General features: G+C 37.4%; 1 protein-coding gene across 1 annotated transcript; it reads left to right on the plus strand.

Moving 5' to 3' along the window:
- The first annotated feature begins 387 nt into the window (after window positions 1–387).
- Window positions 388–15102, plus strand: LOC108778852 (lipoma HMGIC fusion partner). Its single transcript, XM_018546149.1, has 5 exons — window positions 388–477; window positions 5278–5396; window positions 11452–11627; window positions 12376–12474; window positions 14966–15102. Exons 1-5 carry the CDS (start codon window positions 388–390, stop codon window positions 15100–15102), a joined length of 621 nt encoding a protein of 206 aa, XP_018401651.1.
- Window positions 15103–18637: the final 3535 nt, after the last annotated feature.

Below are 18637 nucleotides of genomic sequence, written 5' to 3' on the forward strand. Positions count from 1 at the left end.
AACCCGAAAGAGTACGCATCGCCAAGCACGTCCTGATCCGCGATTAGGGGGCGGTCGATCGATCCCGGAATTAACGGCCCGCGAGTGTCAAACGAGCCGCGACAGGAACATCAATACCCTAATAAATGTCAGTCGCACGATCGATCGTCGCCTTTTGCCAGCCATGATGTAAAGAGAGGATTTAATAACGACGAGGGTCAACGTTGTCGAGTGCGGCTGTCGGGATCGGCTGTCCACGATCGTATGCAGGTCCCGATCTCCCGTGCGGGTGCGTCGAAGTTCGTGATCCTGACACCGCTTGAGGGGGTGGTCCCCAACAGTTATGCACGGATGGAGGATGAACTGCAGTGCGTGAGGGAGAGAGGTGGTCGCTTCTAAACCGATGAGATGACAGTGCTGTGCGTGCTGTGGGCTACTCTGTCCACTGTGGCCTCGATTCTGGCGTGCTCCGGTTTTTACCTGCCTTATTGGATTCAGGTGAGCGATTGCGTTACGCGCTTTTAATTACGTCACACCCCGTTATAATGTTGTAAAGAGCTATAAAAGTAGGGATCCATCTCTTTCAAGAAGTTTCTCAACTTCTCGGCGTTGGAGAAATGTTTAAAAGATTGTAACGGTTAATCGCGAGGGAATCTTGAAGGGGTTATGAGGTGGCCACAGATGATTAACGAAACACGATGGTTCTGTTTTCTTGGAAGCCATCTCTGTTTCTTGTTTTCGCTTGGATTCGCGTGCATTAACACACTGAATCTTTATAATTAAATTAATATCGCTTTTTTTCTCTGTCACGGGATACATTAGCGCTATGACGTTTAATGGTCATTAAAGTGCGACGTTAATGGGGCTATAAAGTAGGGTATCGATAAATACGAAAGCAACTAGTCCAATCGGATACGGATAAAATAGCATTATTACCGATCACAACTGAATTAGTTCCGCGATGATATACTACAATGCTCCGATATATGCACGATTGGCGAGCAAATGATCGATAACTTTTACCTGATTACTAGCAACTTTTAGAATTATGTTTATCAAGTACGTGGAAGTTCGCCTTAACTACACCGCTCTATTCCATTACTATAAAACTGTACGACATCGTTTTTCGCGTTTTTCTCACGAAGGGCCATTCTGAATTTCTTATGTACGTACGATCGTAGTTTGCGCATCTTTCATACGAATGACACGTATCTTCGTAATACATAAAAAACTTGGCATCGTTAACATGACGATGATGACATGAAGATATGAAGAAGTCGTTCCTCGCTTATCGTCGAAGGTTCTCGTATCGATGATTTTGACGACTGCGACGATTTCTCTGGTACGATCATAAAGCGATTTAATAGACGTCGTGATAAAACCGACGAAATTTGCGTGTTCGCCCGCGAAAGTACTGGTGATTTCGGAAGTTTCAACGACGTGCATATCAAGAACATTTCACGATTTCACTAAGACGAATCAATGTACCCAAAAATTAGCGTATCGGAGTATGCGATCCGTCTACATTGAAATTAGTTTAGGTCCACAACCTTGCTTTAATAGCCGTTTCCACCAATGTATAATAGATTAGCTTTAATCTCGGTTTAACTTACTGTTTATCTTTTTCTAATTTTTAGAACTAGAAAAAGACGAAGAGCAAATTGAACCGAGATTAAAGTTAATCTGTATTAGTGGAAACGGGTATAAGAGGCTGTAAGCCATAAGTCGTAAGTTGTAAGTAACCACATATCGGTCAGAGAACTTATGCTTTTAGACCGTAAGAATTGGGTTCTGCTCAATTTGCTTAAGTCTAACGATTAAAGAGTAAAGACTGCGGAAAAACAGTTTAAAGACAGAAATTAATCTCTTTCGACTTACGGCTTACAAGACAAGATTGTGGCCCGAGGCTTCTAATTCAGGGGAAAACAGAAGATTGTATATTAAACGGAAAATTGCATATTTTTCTTACGTTACTTCTTACATTGTGTGCTTTTTGCACGTGTTCAAGCGGGCAGTTCATTTATCACTCTCGAGCTATTCATTGGGAGATCAGACGGTTGAAATTCTCGTGAACTCGAATTTCAGGACTTGCTGAGGTCGAGTTACGAATAACGAGAGCGGTGTTACAGCTCTCCAATTCTCATTCCCATTAATTCTTGATTTCTACTGTGTAGTTAAGTGTAATCCGATTATACGTGTATCGATGTATTTCTCAATAAATTAGCTGGGAATCCCGAGAATGCGAGCGTGCCTTCGACAAAAAGCGGATTAAAGGATAAAGTATTCGTTTTAAAGCGCCTTTGAACTTGCGAGCTTTAATGTTGAGATAAGATTGCAGCATTACTTGTAGATATTGTTACTGGCTATTTACGTATTTCATTTTCGTCCGTACACAAGATGTAAAATCGGACGAGATGAATAACAGCGGAGTTTGCGACAAAGAAGCGAAACACAAAAACGAAGAATAGTCAGAAAAGAGCAACTTGGAAATAAGAAGAAAAGCAGAGAAGCTAGAGAAATAAGAAATGAAACGAGGACGGCAAAGAAAACGTGAGAAATCGAACAAGCACGAGTCATCCGACAAGATGGATCGTAGAGCGGCAATAGTAATCGAATTCTTCGTTTTAAACCACGAGCGAACCAACGAAACTGAAACATTAGTTCTACAGCATCAACAGTATACGGATATTTGTCACGTAATTAGTATTTTAGCCAGTTTCGTAAAGTTAAACGAACTGAAAGGAATTTATATATTGTAATAAAAGATACACGAGAGAGAAAAGAAATCTCAAATATTAAAAGAAATATCATTATGTTAACGAATGTGCGATAAAAAGTACTAAAAGATTAAATTCTCTAGACATTTAGAACTAGAATGGCAATAAAAAATGAGTGAAAATGCATGTTGCAAATCGTAATAGTAATTATATTCACGTAACGGAACAATAATGTACTTTCAAAGAGTACTGTAATTCAGACAATTGAATGATTTCACTCTAACTACAATTCGGCATTGTCAACAAGTGTAACAAAGTCTTGGCTGTGACGCGAAGCAAAATTTCGGTCCTTGAAACTTACTGAGACGTTCGTTACGCGTACAAGATTCTTGAACGCGACAAGAACGCTCTGGGCACCGACAACTTGGTAGAGAGAAGTTGATGAGGCGAATATCGTCGGGTAACTTTGTACTTCGTGTGACTGCTACTTGCCTTTACCTGGTCTGGCCGATGTTGTTGCAGATTCAAGATAGTTTGGCCCCACTCGCGAAATTGTTCATATTCTACGCGTCGCGTCACAAACGAAACCGCCTCTCAAAAGAGAGATCCTGCTCTTCGCAGTTATATGGTCAGGAAATTGCTACTTTTTCCACACTCCGAATCTATTTTGTATATTTTCTCTAAGCAGCAAACTTTCTGCATAGTCTTGACAAACCCTTTTATGTTCCGCAGGTAGTGAAAGTAATTATAGTTTGCTTTTCCGAGATCTTGTTACCGTTGATAGTGGATATTCGTTTCTAAGAGCTCGTTTGTACAGTTTAGGATTAATGACGTATCGGTTCTCCGTATAGCGAATCACTGAAGGAATCTAGAGCTATAAGGGGAGCCTTGTTACAAGAGGAATCTTGTTAGTCAAAGCGTTTCATCAGTTTAATTAACAGATGGTCTTCTCTTTAGAACCAATTATACATGTATACCTATATTTTGTCTATGTGAATTGATCTTCTTTCTTTTGAATATAGCACACTGAGAAAAATTTTAGTCCAATGAATGATCATTAATCAATGTTCAACTTAATAATGTTATTTACGTTAATTAATGTCCAATTATTCATTGATACAATAACTAAATTCATTTATATAATTATATATTCATTCTTGCAATAAATTCTAGTAACAGTTTTATAACCTAAGAATTCATTGGATCAATTTTCATTAATTGAAGGAATATTTTATTGTATTTACGTACAGTTTTGGTTCAGTGCATGCATTTTTATGAATGCTATGTTATAAGACAATAGATTATAAGTGTAAATTAACTATTACGTTTTATGGCATCAAAGTTTGTAAATAAATATAATTATTAACTTCATTAGTTTTTGTTTTTGTTCGGATCTACTTGACTCAAAATATGTTTTATTAATTAATTTTCTTATTTATATTTGATTTAAAAACATTTCTCTTTGGTATTTGATAACCTCATCTGTTAATGTAAAATCTTTTTTCTTGAAAAACTTTTTTTTTTTAGAATTTTTAATCACATTAACCCAAACGATCCTATGGTAAATTTGAATAGATCAGAGTTAACATAAAGTTCCATACGAATGTATTTATTTTATATATACGAACGTAATTTTATATGATATACAGTGATATAGCGTTTGAACATATCAAACGTGATTTTTTCAGAGCTTTATTTAATTAGAATTTATATTTGTGTGTATATGTGTAAATCCATTTTGTCATTACTATGAAAAGTAAATAAAAAAAAATTCTTTTTTTAATAAAAAAAATATTGTGATCTTTTTTTATATTAATTATTAAATATTCTATTTTCTTTTTCTTAGAATCATTTAAGTAAGGAATAAGAAATTTAATAAAAAGAAGAACTTTTTTGTTTATAAAATCGTACAATTTTACGTTTAGTCAGAGACTTTTATTACGGTATATTAATGGAAACAAATGCGAGAAAAGAAACATGCTCGAAGGAAACGGCATTTGGCAAACGACAAGCAAGCTTATTACTCCTCCGCCAGACGGTCACGCTATATTTTTTCCGTATTAAGAGAAGCAATCAAAAGCATTCAAACAGGACGGCGAGACATTTTCTTTGGCGCCGTGTAAAATCTGTTAGAAAGGAGAGAAAATTTCCCTTGCAGTGCCATCGCCTTCGCATATAAATGAATAGACTGCATAAGTCTTTTGCCTCGGATGCTGTTGCATGTTCGCGCTACACGACAATCTTCGCGCCACGAATCAGCAGCGTTCAAATGTCGTCGACGTTTCTACACTTTACACTTATTCAAATATTTCTCATCTTATTTCTGCAATTACCTTCCATTCTACAAACAACTCAAGAAAGTTACATTAGAAAGGGAGTGAAATTAAGTCTGCCAATTTCTTTAATATTTATGAGCTTTATGTATTTTCATCGACGGTACAGCGCGTAATTTTAAGTTTACCATCTCCATTTTGCTGAAGTTAGCGAACTTTGGTGTTTTATACACAGTTTTATTATAAAGCCTATAGCGTTAAAACGTAATAGTGTAACAACCGCATTTCCGCAATCTTGTGCATTTCAGGGACGACTGTTGGGGAAGGCTGACGCATACTTCAGTTCCTTTCGGCGTTGCAACTACCCGCGAATCAGGGCGCCCAACGCCACGCCCGAGATAGTTTACGAGTGTGCGAGGTATTCCAGGTACGTATTCTCGCACATCACTGTATTCCCATATCAAAGCGAATTGATGCAAATATGTAACTACGATTAAGGATCTTGAGGAGCAAGAGACTCTGCTTATGGGGTGTTCGAAATGCTCGAAATGCTGTAGAACAGTTGTTCACTGAATCTGCTCGAGTCATTCTCGCGAATTAACGAGCCGGTTAATTAAAACGAGAACGATTTCGGATGCCGAACATCTCTTGTTACACGCGATTTTGATTACTTCGTTTTAACGAGATCTCTACTTTAAGAAAATATAGGTACTTCTGATGATTAAGATTGAAGGATGCGTGGACGAATATTATCGACGAATGTATCATATATTACTAGAATAAAATAATATATTTATTCCATGTAATAATACAAAGTAAAATTTATATATATAGGTATTTAAAGAAACGTATATATACTTATTATTAATTAGTAATAATAATATATGTAACATCATAAACGAACTAATTAATACAAGGATTAAAGGCTGGTTGGAAATGAACATTCAACGTAGAATTTAAATTATACAATTAATTATGTCGAGCATAACAGGAAAACAGGAGGATGTTAAGTTAGGGCTGTTTTTCGGCTGAAATGAAAAAGAGTTCCGAGATGTACAAATTATGTATCACGTCAAAGAACTACTTACTTAAGCAGAGTCGAGTGGCACTTCGCTTATCTTGGAAAAACATCGAAAACGTGAGAGAAATCTTGATAAAAGGTCAATAAAGCTAATGTTATCACATTTATTAATAAAAATTGTTAACTAAGACATCAAAATATTCCAGAAATTAAGCAACAGATGTTTTTGTTGCTTCAACACATAATTTAGAAGAGAATTTTCAAACGATTGTCGAACGACACAAAGAGTGCGATACAAAATAATTATTTGGTTTCAAATTTTAGTTTTGAATGACAAACGTGCTTACTATCTAAATCAGTGGATAATCACTGATATTAGCCAGTATGTCACTGGTAATCAGTGAATGAAATGTGAGATTTCTAACTAATCTTTATTATGTGATCTGATTAACCTTGTTTTCGTGCATCGATTCAATGAATGATATTAGAAAAGTATACAAATGGTATTAGAAGATTGAAATTAACATGTGTGTACCAATAATAGTATTTTAGGCATATAATATCTCTAAATTTAAAGGTATATATAATAACTTTCCTTCTTTTTTAGTTAAACTTTACTGATTCAACCATTGGACTATCCATTGATTAGAGTATCAGAGGTTATCTTGTTTAAATAATAACAATACAGTTTTTGTAGCTTAATTCGTAAAATATCTTGATATCTTACTTAACAATTTTAAGTTTTTTGTCTTTGATAACGATTACTGCCACGTTACCGATATTTCTTCAAAATAAGCGATATATCACTTAATTTTAAGTAACTCTTTAATGTAATATGTCATCTTGAAACTTCTTAATTTGGCCGAAAAACAGCTTTAACTTAACATCCTCCTTTGCACACATTCGCGAGCCGTACGTGAGGGAGTAATATTCAAAGTTTTGATGACGGGCGGATTAATTTGAGCTCGGAACGCAAATCCGGATAATTTCATCCGGGCTCAAGTATACAATTCGTGGAATAATTTCTTACGGAATACTTACGCACGAATGTCGCGATCGTGTGAGAAAACGAGACGTATCGCGCTATAAAAACTTTCTTCGCGAACTAAGTACGTCGGTTTGTCGTGTGCGCGGTCATAAAAATCGCGATAGCTCGCGGCATTAAAACTAAGGCATTATTATTAACAAAGGGAATTATGAAGAATCAAGTATGAAAGAAACGACATGGTTTTTTCTCTTTTCTGCGCAAAACATCCAGATTACGTCTTATTTGTTTTATCTCAATAAACGAAACGTTTTTCGCCTATTAACGTAGATATTAATTTACGGTTAATCCTCTTAAGTTGTCAGGCATGCAAAAGTAATTGAGTTAAATATCATTGTTCGACTTTATATGTATTTTTAGAGTTTATATTAGAAACATAGGAAAGAGTTGCTAAATGTGTACTGGTTGTCTAAATTATATCTTATCAATATTTTATATTATTAGTTAATATAGACAATAGTTAGTAACAATAATATAAAATACGTAAGAAATGAGTAATATACATAGATAAAAATATAATAGTCTATGTCTTGTTTTATGAACGTTATAGCGGTGTTTTAAAAAATAAGATACATTTGATACTAATTTTTAATCAACTTTTTATGTAGCTGATTACAACATAATCATTTAATTTTACTCTACATTTTTCTATTTTCATAGAAGAAAGTTTATCCATCAAGTTTTCTAAATCGTACCATTAAAAAATAAGATTGATAATTGATAATAACAAAACAAATAATTAATATGAGTACAAATTTCAAGTACAAAAATATATTTAAGCCAATTTTATTTTAATGTCATTTGTCTTTTCATTATTATTATTTAATTATAAAGTACTTGATTCTTTTCAATAAGTAATTAAAGTTAGGTATTGGTTAATTATTAAAATTATTAATAAAAAGTTAAATATGTAATAATAAGTGTCCGAAGCCTCAAGCGCTGAAATTTCCATTGTTCATTTGCTATTTTTTATTATATTTTCTAATTGGCACAAAACAATGCCAAATGGAAAATATAATAAAAAATAGATTAAGTGGTACGCATTCAACTCTCTTCTACGTGTATAAATAACAATAGCTCTAAATTATATTACGTAATTAAAAATATGTAAGTTACACTTGCATTAAAATAAATTTTTACGTATTAAATATGCATGAAAATAAATTTTCATAATATTAATAATGTTAATATTGTTAATATCAATATACTAAATTAATCGGTATATATTTGTTTGCGTTATAACACCGATAATGACCATAATAATAATATTCGCGATAACGGCGTGCAAACGCGTGATTAATCGGATTTATGAGTATAAAATATATAACTGTTTGCAAATCATGTGTTTTTTACTGATTATATTTATTCCTCAACTACATAAATGATCGAAAACTCCGCATTTACTCCGTAAAATCGATGACAGCGTTAAAAACAAAAATTGAATTTAAAAAATTTTCCAAATTCGAATTACGGTATACATCTGCCGTTGACTGCAAAGAGAATTCGTAATAGAAAGTACGCGCGAAGTTTGCGTGTAGGTGGTAAAAGTGAAGCAACGACCCATGACAAATTATGTAAATCTTCTTCTCTTTTGTAGTCTTGCGCACTCGTTGATTGATCTAACACTCCGCACTCGTGCATCGTTGATGGACTTGCACGCGCAATCCGCAACGCGTTTCGCAGATGGCACACACACAGAAATTGTAATTCATCTGAGGTTTAATTTGACGCCGCTTGAATCGATGAGTTTTGCCAGACAGTTAAGAGAATTACAGTTTTGCGCTACATGAGTAAACATGTAACAGACAATATGATCGATTTAACTGTACATATGTATTGATGACGTCAGTAGTGGTATGGAATTGTATGGAGATTGTTCTGACAATTGCTTGTGTTCTTACTTCACGAGAGCATGTATTATACAATAGAAATGACAGAAAATGATAAAGTTGACGCGCGCGCATCACTATTAAACATTTAAAAAAATGCTCGTCGACAGACGAAACTTGATTTTCTCTTTAATGCGCTTTATTCTCGAATCAGTTTTAAAACAAACGGATTTCGACGTTAATATCACGTTAATTAAGGTATATGACTATTATTATAATGTAAAATGAAATTATAGCATTGCCTTAATATTTCTATCTCTCCGGGAGGCTTTTCTTTTTTGTAAAAAAAACAAGCGTGTACTTTTCATCGAGAATACCGTGTGGCAAACACGGGCGTCGACAATGAGTCATCCACAGATTTAATTCCGCTTATACTCTTTCTAACGAGATCTCGCTACGAAAAAGGATATAAAAATATGTATCTCGCGCAAATGTACCTCTGATTTAATTTTCGTAAATTCGTATGTAGGTCGGATGGTGTCAGTACCATCCTATGAAGCCGCTCTATGTTCTCGAGTTCCTTTTTCATCTGCGGTATATACTCGGCCAAATAAAGTTTCACCCACTCGTCGGATTCCATTCCCTGTCAATTAGATACGTAGCGATACTGGAAAATTTTTCAAGGAACTTTAATCTTAACGATTACAGATTCTGCTGAGTTTAATGTTCGACGTTTTTTACATTGCAAAATGCACCTTACGTTTTATTATTATTATTATTGTTGTTGTTGTTATTACGTTGATTGCCATATGTTACCAACCATTTTTGCTGGTAAATTCACCGGGTACGCATTATAGCTGTTTCAATATCTGATTCTCGAAAGTGTCGGTTGTACCACAAGCAATTTCCCGATTGGCCAAATGCGCATGATAGCATAATCGTACACACGCGAAATGTGTTTCTCCCTTCTCTTCCCCTAATGCAAGCAATACAAGCACGATAAGTGCTAATAGCTGGTCTCTGCAAATCGAGACGATTCGATAGTTCTAGGAACGTTACCTTTCGGCATGTAATCAACTCGGCAATTTATCGATTAGTTTCACGACACATAAACTTTACAAAATAATGTTTTTTGTTTTATGGCATGCCTTCAAATTAAATTCTTATATTTTTTACTAAATTATATTGTTTATTTATCAACGTTTTCAAATTTAACGATTAATCTTTAGCTCGTAGTCCTTTCCTTTTTCGATATTTTTAAATTTATTGAGCTTTATTACTAATATATTTTACAGAATAATTTCTTAAAATATTCAAAGATATCTTTTATGTTATTATTATACCATTGATATTCTTTGCAGTTATTGCAACGGCATTTCAATATATATGCATAAAATATTTTTCAAGAATTGGATTTATTCAAAGTTAGCTGACACAGAAAGCTATACGAGTTAGCAACGCCCGAAATAAATAGTAGGTCGAGGGGATAGCTACGAAAATGTAAGAAATACGAGTGCCATGGCTTTAACTTCACTCGCTGCGATTAATAATCTATTTTTTCTTTTTTACGAAATAAGAGAGGGAACAATATACGATATTTTACGTTAGAATATGCCCCCCAAAAAATATCGTGTTTAGTCATATGGTTAATGGATCAAAACTTTGGAAAGTTAAAAACAGATAATACAATATTTTACGCGACGATATCTCTCACAAATAATATTTGTATAGAACGAAAAATATTCCGCATAGTTGCGTTTCGTTCGTTTCCATATCCTCTCGCATCACCCTTTCGTTTTTTCGGCATCGGCAGTTTCACCAGAGAGCCGATTCTTTATTTGGAATAACATTCAACGTTATATTTTTTTAAATTTCTATGGAACGTTTGTTTGTGTTTGTGTTTGCTTCATAATATTTTTTATTGATAAATTATAGCATGTAGTGTCTTAAGGGATTCAAGTTGCGTCTCTAACGTAAAGACGTCAGCTGAGAAACTGTGTTACAAATTACGTAATGTATAGATTATCAATTTTTGTTCAAAATACCAGCAAATTCTACAAATCCATCATATAATTTAACTTAACTCTGCTTAATTTCGTTGTGAAAATTGTAATTGTATATCGAAATGCAATAGCCAAATGATTTCACGTATGAGTTAGTTTCCATAATATTATTGCATCGAGATGTAATTATACGAAAATAAATTTGTTCCCTCGTTTTGCTTGAGGCATTGGCTCGATAAATCCGCGCTAATTTTGTCATATGCACTGCGCACGTTATTGATTAATGTAGAAAGATAAATATATAAATACCGAATAAAGTTTATTTCGTTAAATTTGTGATAAACACATTGTGTACCAATTGAAGCTTCGATATTATTTGGATCGTTCTATTATACAATTGATAAACAAAACATTTTTGTACCAATAATCATAGTTTTTAATATACTCGGTTTTTTTTCAGAGATTTACCGATATTGCTCTTGTTGTTATTGATTGTATACAGACATTTTTTAAAAATGTTTTTGAAAGGTTTCTAATTAAATTATTAAATAAGTTTTTATATCATATGCGATGTTTCGTTGCAGTTTTTGGGACATACCGAGTGCTTGGTGGCAGGCGAGTACAGTCACAATGGGTATCGGCGTCGCGATTGCAGTGATCGGTGCCCTGACACTTTTGGCAGCAGCATCGTCATTCCTTCCGCATATTCTCAAGACGCCAAAGCACACAAGGATTCTTGGTTCCTTACAACTGCTTGCTGGTGAGAGCGTATTATAAGTATTTTTTGCATCTTGTAATTAAATTTATTATACATCAATGCGTTTGTTACTACCATTTGTGAGAGGAAAATATTTTTCATGTATCATTGAATTGTACAATAAAATAAGCTTCGAATCCTTTTATTGAATATGGAGAAAAAAAGTAATGCATCTTCAAAAATGACAACCTGATCTCTCCTCGTCAAATTGATGCGAAAGCAATGGAGCTACGAGAGACTCGCATTTCGCAGCGAAATAATGAACTGTCCCCAAATAAAATAGATATCAAGCGACGTCATTCTTCTTCTAACATTGACATATTCCATTTACGCGCTTCAAGTTAGTCCGTTGTTTTCGATTCTTTTCTACGTTTAAGGATCGCTTTCGAAAAATGACAGAGTCACAGACATGATCGATGCAGGATGTAGCCAGGAATGTCATAGTATTATTTTTTTTAGAAAAAAAAATATTTGATTACACAACCTTAAAATCGCCAAATTTGCATGAGCAATGCTTTTTTTGTTAAAATATTCATATTTTGCAAGCAAAGCAATTTTGCATTCCAATCTCGTTCTTTATTTTTATACAATATATAAAATAATATTTTCAAGATAAAGAAGCTTATTCAATATCTTAACAATGTTCAATCAGTACTACAAAAGAGTAAACAAATGTTGACGCTTTTTAACGGCAACTAAATTCAAGTGCGCAGTTTAAAATTGATAAACCACTCTCATTTACTTGTTACAGCCACGATGATATGCGGCGGCCTAGTCATGTATCCGATAGGCTGGGATAATCGGGAGGTACGCGAATCGTGTGGGAAAGGGGCCAACGTTTACAATCTCGGTGAGTAGCCTAGTCCTCGAAACATCGTTTTCGAGTCTGCAGGAACGCGATGCAGGTAACGCGGGATGCGAACCGCGTGGAATGGTGCCGGAACTTAATTCCGGAATGTGGCGCGCGAGTTATTGATTTAATTTGATAACTAATTAACGCGCTCGACGGATTCGCTGCACGCGCGCGCGCGCGCGAGAGGAGAGTTGCTTTAGTTGCTCGTTTCCTAGTTTAACGACGTCTTCAGCGAGAAATTGCCGTTCCATTGCAACGCGGCGAAATCTACGGACGTGTGTCTGTATCTAATCACTCTTAAGACGTAACTACCAAGTGACGACAGCGACGATGGACTGGAATCAGTAATGGAATTTTCTGCATTTTCGCAAGCGAGTTCCCGAAGCGTTTTACTGAGCACTCAACAATTTATAGCCATTTTTTCTCGAGATTTCACATGAATCAATCAAAACTTAGAGCTTTTGTGTGTAACTTTACGGAACCATGTCTCAATGGCCTCGGATGTAGCTTCTGAGTTTCTCGTAATTTCCCAACGCGGTACGTAACGATGCGATTCGACATCGGCGATCCGATGATTTGCCTTTCAATACTCGAGGGATGATTCGTTGTTGATTCCCCATGACTGCGGATGTATACGTTGTAGTCCGCATACAGGATCATCTCCGATAAATCCGCATTCGGTTTAACTGCGTGATAGAACCCGAAGAAAATATTCGTTTATTTCGCGCTGTTGCGTCAAATAGAAATCATCGCATTAAAATAATTCTATATCTTTTCTTGTATAAAGTTTCTCTCAAGATGTTCAATTTTTTTTTCTGAATTGTATGAAAGAAGCAATTTTGCACCGACAAAGGAAACTTTTAATAAAATTAACCATAACAATATAAACTTTTGAATAAGACCGTCATGTGACTACACAATAATTAGGAAATAACGGCCCTAAGCGATCAAGCTAGATCTGAAATGCTGAAATAATTCTGTGTGAATTTATACATATACTATATATGTATGTAGTCTTTTTAAACCGCGCGCCGAAATTATTTTCGGTCTTGGAACGCAATCCGATTAAACTATTGTATTATAATATCACGAATTAAATTGACAAGCAATTCAATAATTTGATGCTCAATCAGGCATTTTATTAGAAAGATGTTAATGCGCTGAAAAACTGTAAATAAATTTAACCGCGACAATTTTGGGACATTTTGAACGCGGACGCGGTTGTACATTTTTTTTTGATAGGATTTTAAAGGTTTATCGAATATCCAGCTAAAACACATAATCCTTGCTATTCGGTGTACAAGTGACAAGTAATCCCAGGTGAACGCTAGGAATAAACCTGGGTTGTTAGGTCAAACCGACGTCAAAACCAACGTCACAGTGATGACGATCGAATTACGTATATTTCCAATAGAGTACCGTTAGTTAAACGACATTTACTGCGGTTTAAAAATTAAAATTATTTATAGATTTTGATAGAAGCACGAGAGTACGTTTCAATTATCTAAAATTGTTCGAAGCGATCATTATATATTCTCAATTATAATCGCAAATAACGTTTCTATTGTTTTAGCGTTAAATTAGATTTATAGTTATTCCATTTGCATTCAGTGACGATATCGGTTACTTATTATTACGTTCATTTATGCCATATTATATCATATTATCGTCAGGTTTCATAGTTTTACTATGTTTATTTCTATCGCGAAAACATTTATTTATACATCCTAGTATCAAAATAAATTATTATCTAAAATCAATAATATAATATGTAACTCTCTGTCGACAATATGAAATTAACTCTTCCATCAACATAAGGGAATCTTCGAGACACAAAGCAATTTGCTTGTTCCGGATTACCATACATAATAATTTGTAAAAATTCTGATAGACTTGTCAAAGTTTTGACAACAACTTTTTACCATCATATAGGTATATAAAAATCGGATATTTTCCTTAATAATTTGTAAAAATTCTGATAGACTTGTCAAAGTTTTGACAACAACTTTTTACCATCATATAGGTACATATATAAAAATCGGATATTTTCCTTATATTTTATAGATTTAAATCTGCAATCTACCAAAATTAACAATCGAAATATGGATAGTACCTTTAAGACTTCATATTGCCGGCAGAGAGTTAAAATTAATAATAATAATACCGTAGTGTGACGTTTTTTAGTTAGCTGTTGCGTTATTAAAAAGCAATTTTTATCTCTCTAATTGTAATCTCTCGAAAAATAACTTCTGTAAGTTATTCCACGGCGTACGCGATAAAATAAATTTGCCCGTCTGAATTTATTAGGCTATCTCGGTGCGCTGATTAAGCCATTACAGGCGACGATTACATTCAACCTCGGCACGACAATTAGGCCGACTAAGCTATTCTCGGGGAAATTCCCGTGGGTAGCTACGGATCGCTGTCGAGGTTTCACCAGGGGGATCACCGAGACGAGTCGATGACAGACGGATGCCATCTGTTTCAGGGAAGTGCTCGGTGTCCTGGTCGAGTCACTTGCTGGTCGGCTCGGTGGCGTTGCTGATGCTGTGCTTCGGCTTGAGCTTCTGCGCGGCGCGACACAAGCCCGACGCGAATCCGCACACGGATCCTCTGCGCATTTGACAATCGAGGTACTCTCAGTCGATACACGCCTACGCCTCGCCGAAGACGACGACACTCTCCATCGTCACGGTCTGTTGATCACGCGTGCCTGTTGCGTGCACGCGATCCGCCGTTCGCGTAACCGAACGCACCGACATGCGTCCAACACGCGTACAAACACGAATTCCGCGCATTGCGGAATCCCGCGCGCTTCACGGCATGCATGAACCGCGTTCTCATTGCGCGTGCATGTATATATGTTTGTATTTTTCAAGCAGGGCGCGAGGGCGAATTTTTCCGCATGTCCCGCGATGGTTTAACGCGTGGTTCGACATGAACGCACCCTCCTGCGTGCGCGAGCGACCTCGTTAATATTGACGTTTTGACTCACAATACATAGACCAGCGAGACGAACTTAATAAATGAACACTGCGATTTCATATAGCATTCGACAGACGAAGCGATTAATAACTGAAGTGAAATTAACGGGTAGATACGAGTTGATAGCTCGAACGGATATCAATCTTTGGTTCGATCGTCACGTCGTATATGACGTACGAACGATCTAAACTTCGCGGACAAGCGTGCTTCTCCAGAGATGCTGTCTTCGACGAGATTCAGCTCGAGATTCGGAAAGTTTGAGAGAGGCGCTCTCTCCATGATCCCCTGACCAATACAACCGATACCTATATTTCCTAGCGAACAATTCCTCTAGCGCGAGATTTCGAAATCACGTCCAAGAGATCCGCAGATTTCGGGAGATTGATTAAACTTTTGACAGGTTAACGCGTATCTACCGCCCTTTCTATCCATCGAAGCAAATCCCGCGTCTCTCTATGTATATAGCCCGCAACCTGCATATGTACGTATGTATATACACGCTGGAGTGAATCCTGTAGTCCTGTCTCGCGCGGCAGACGGTTGGAGAAAGCCGCGCGCGCCACGGTATTTCCAATTCCGTGCCGTAGTAAGCCCCTGGCTGAGAGCGACGAAGCAATTGGCAATTCGCCTCGACGGGACTTTCAGCACTTTCAATTCGCACGGGGAGCTCGCTTGCCGGGCGAATACACACGGTGTGACTGGAAAGGAGCCGGACGGGGAGACGGACACTCCTTTCCTCTCCTCTCCTCTCCTCACCAACCTACCCTCTTCCGCCTCTCCCGTATCGAGAAAGTCCGTATTCAGATGCGCCGTAACGATCACGGTATCCAGGAGGGCTGCTGCCGTGCACGCTCCTCTCGAGGACCGGGAATCACTGTGTTTCCCACGGTCCGAAAGCCTTTCGGATATATCGATCGCGAAGGCGCGCAGAACGTTTCGACTCTCCAGAGATTTGCACGTTCCTCTTATTTATCCTCGTCTCTCGGATTCTCCCCTCAAGACGCTATTTCCTTCGTGGAAGTAATGCGTTGGCTCAAGCGTGAGTGTCGGTTTAGCGTTCTCTTAAAATTTATTTGGATCTACGATTTCAGATTTTATTTCTAGGACGTTACTCTTCGGAATTTTCCGTGTCTTCCGACTTTTACGAGACAATCTTTCCCCAATAATCTCTTTTTCTTTAATAATAAAAGATTGTTATATTCCCCAAAAGATTCGTCAACGCTATTTTGTCAAACAGCAAGAGATTGTTATATCCATATTGAATCGCGCGGAAGCGTTGAGAAAACTGGGTTCAAGTCGGTAAAGCGGATTGAGAATTAAACGGGTGGCGAAATCCGCGTAATTAAAAGATAAAAGGATCAGAGAGAAGATCGGAGTTCTGGGGTGGAGATGCGGGTAGTAGTTTATTTGTATCGCGGCTCCTATCTAAACTGTCCGCACAGGTCTTTCACTTCGCTCTCTTTTCCAAACGAGAGGGATCAGAAGGTCGAGTTAACCAAAGAGAAGTGTACAGTTTTGTCGAATATTCGTTACTCTCGTTTAAACTTTTCAGCGCTAACTGCGACGTTTACGAGAGTGATGTGCGCGAAGAGTCCTTTTTTATTTTTATTCCTCATCACTTTAAAAAATTCGCGAGCGAATTGATGCCTTTACACTTTTTGTTAAGCAAAACGACGCCGCAATTTGCCGCGGAATCTCTCTGTCGCGGTGCTCGTTCTCGTGAATACCGAGCTCGCTCCCAGGTAAAAAACAGCCCGCGGCGGTATACCTGTGCGCGATATATATAAAAAAAAAAAAAAACGTAATATTCAGCGCGCGTATGTAAGCAAGGTGGTGTATGTGTTAGCCCCGGTGAAATTCGCAATTGCGGGCGCGGTCGAATTTCACGTGCTGACGGAACGGCGCGCACAAACGATGGCCGCGCGTTACCCGGTGAAGGCATCGCTATTGGCCGGATAAAAATCCAAGCTGAGCAAACACGCTGGAGCATGTTTCGCTCGCGCGGGTTCTCCACGCACCGCTTACTTCTCTTGCATTGGATTAATCGGGATTTTTTTTTCTGCGCACGCACATGCGTGATGCGTTCGTATTCCGGCGCGCATGAAATAAACGGATCCGTTGTGGTTCCTCCACTATCGTGCGTCTGATACAAATCGTTTCGTCGTGAATAAAAGAACCCGCGGTGATGTGGTCACCGTTCTCTCTCTCTCTCTCTCTCTCTCTCTCTTTCTCTATACGTGAATCAAATATACTCTGACCATGGAAATCGTCGGGAATTCCGAAAATATCTCGGTTCCCCGTTATTGACGCGAATCGAAGTCACGTCGCGCGCATCGGCGTGGCTTTCGCGATCGCAAATTACGCGACACTCTACTGAAGGTGTCATAAAACTACTGAAAGCTTTTTGCGTTATCTACTTCGTGTACTTCAATCTAGATTTAGTGCTTGTCAATGTGCGCGCGCCCACATAGCGTTACCGAAATCCTACGAATTCCGATGAACGCGTCAATCGTTTCCGTTGGATCGAGAATGCGTGGCTCACAAGGTAGAAAGTTCCGATTTAAATATCACGCCGTATTATATTACTATACCTTTTTCTATATCATATACATATATTTGAGATAGTTTAATTAGTTTCTTCTGAGAAACTTTTCCTCGATACTTAACAACATGCGTCGTCGTATCCTCTTATTTTCCAATAAGACTTTCAGCAACTTCCGCCTCTCAAACCTCTAACTCGATTCACTCGTTAACTCGTGATTCGCTCACAGTACTACTAGATCTACTACATCGTGTTCTTCTCTCAAGCTGCAACTTTAGGCTTCCACTGAAAAGTACAGTCCCCTGAGCGGGACTTAGTAAAGAGAAAGAGAGAGAGAGAAGGAGAAAAAACAAGAAGGTGAAGGAAACGAGCCGCGCCGGTTCCGGATCTATCGATCGATGGGTCGGTTTGCTCGCTGGTAGAACGGACGTTCTGTTCGTTCCCTTGAGAAACTTTCGCGGTAAAACCTCTCCCGTTCGCGTGCGCATTCTCCAACATCCCGTCCCTCATTCGTTCCGTTCTTTTTCCTCGCTCGTCGTCGTCGTCCTATACCTTCCCACACACCGATCTTTCCCTCTTCCATCTTTCGCTTACGCGCTTCCACAACGCCGCTTTCCCGATTCCACTTTGCCT

Source organism: Cyphomyrmex costatus, unplaced genomic scaffold, assembly GCF_001594065.2.
Source record: "Cyphomyrmex costatus isolate MS0001 unplaced genomic scaffold, Ccosl1.0 scaffold520, whole genome shotgun sequence".
Taxonomy (NCBI): Eukaryota; Metazoa; Arthropoda; class Insecta; order Hymenoptera; family Formicidae; genus Cyphomyrmex; species Cyphomyrmex costatus.

Coding starts and splice junctions, on each gene's coding strand:
- LOC108778852 (XM_018546149.1), top strand. CDS start 388: ATGACAGTGCTGTGCGTGCTGTGGGCTACTCTGTCCACTGTGGCCTCG. Junction 478..5,277: donor ACCTGCCTTATTGGATTCAG/GTGAGCGATTGC, acceptor TGTGCATTTCAG/GGACGACTGTTGGGGAAGGC. Junction 5,397..11,451: donor GAGTGTGCGAGGTATTCCAG/GTACGTATTCTC, acceptor GTTTCGTTGCAG/TTTTTGGGACATACCGAGTG.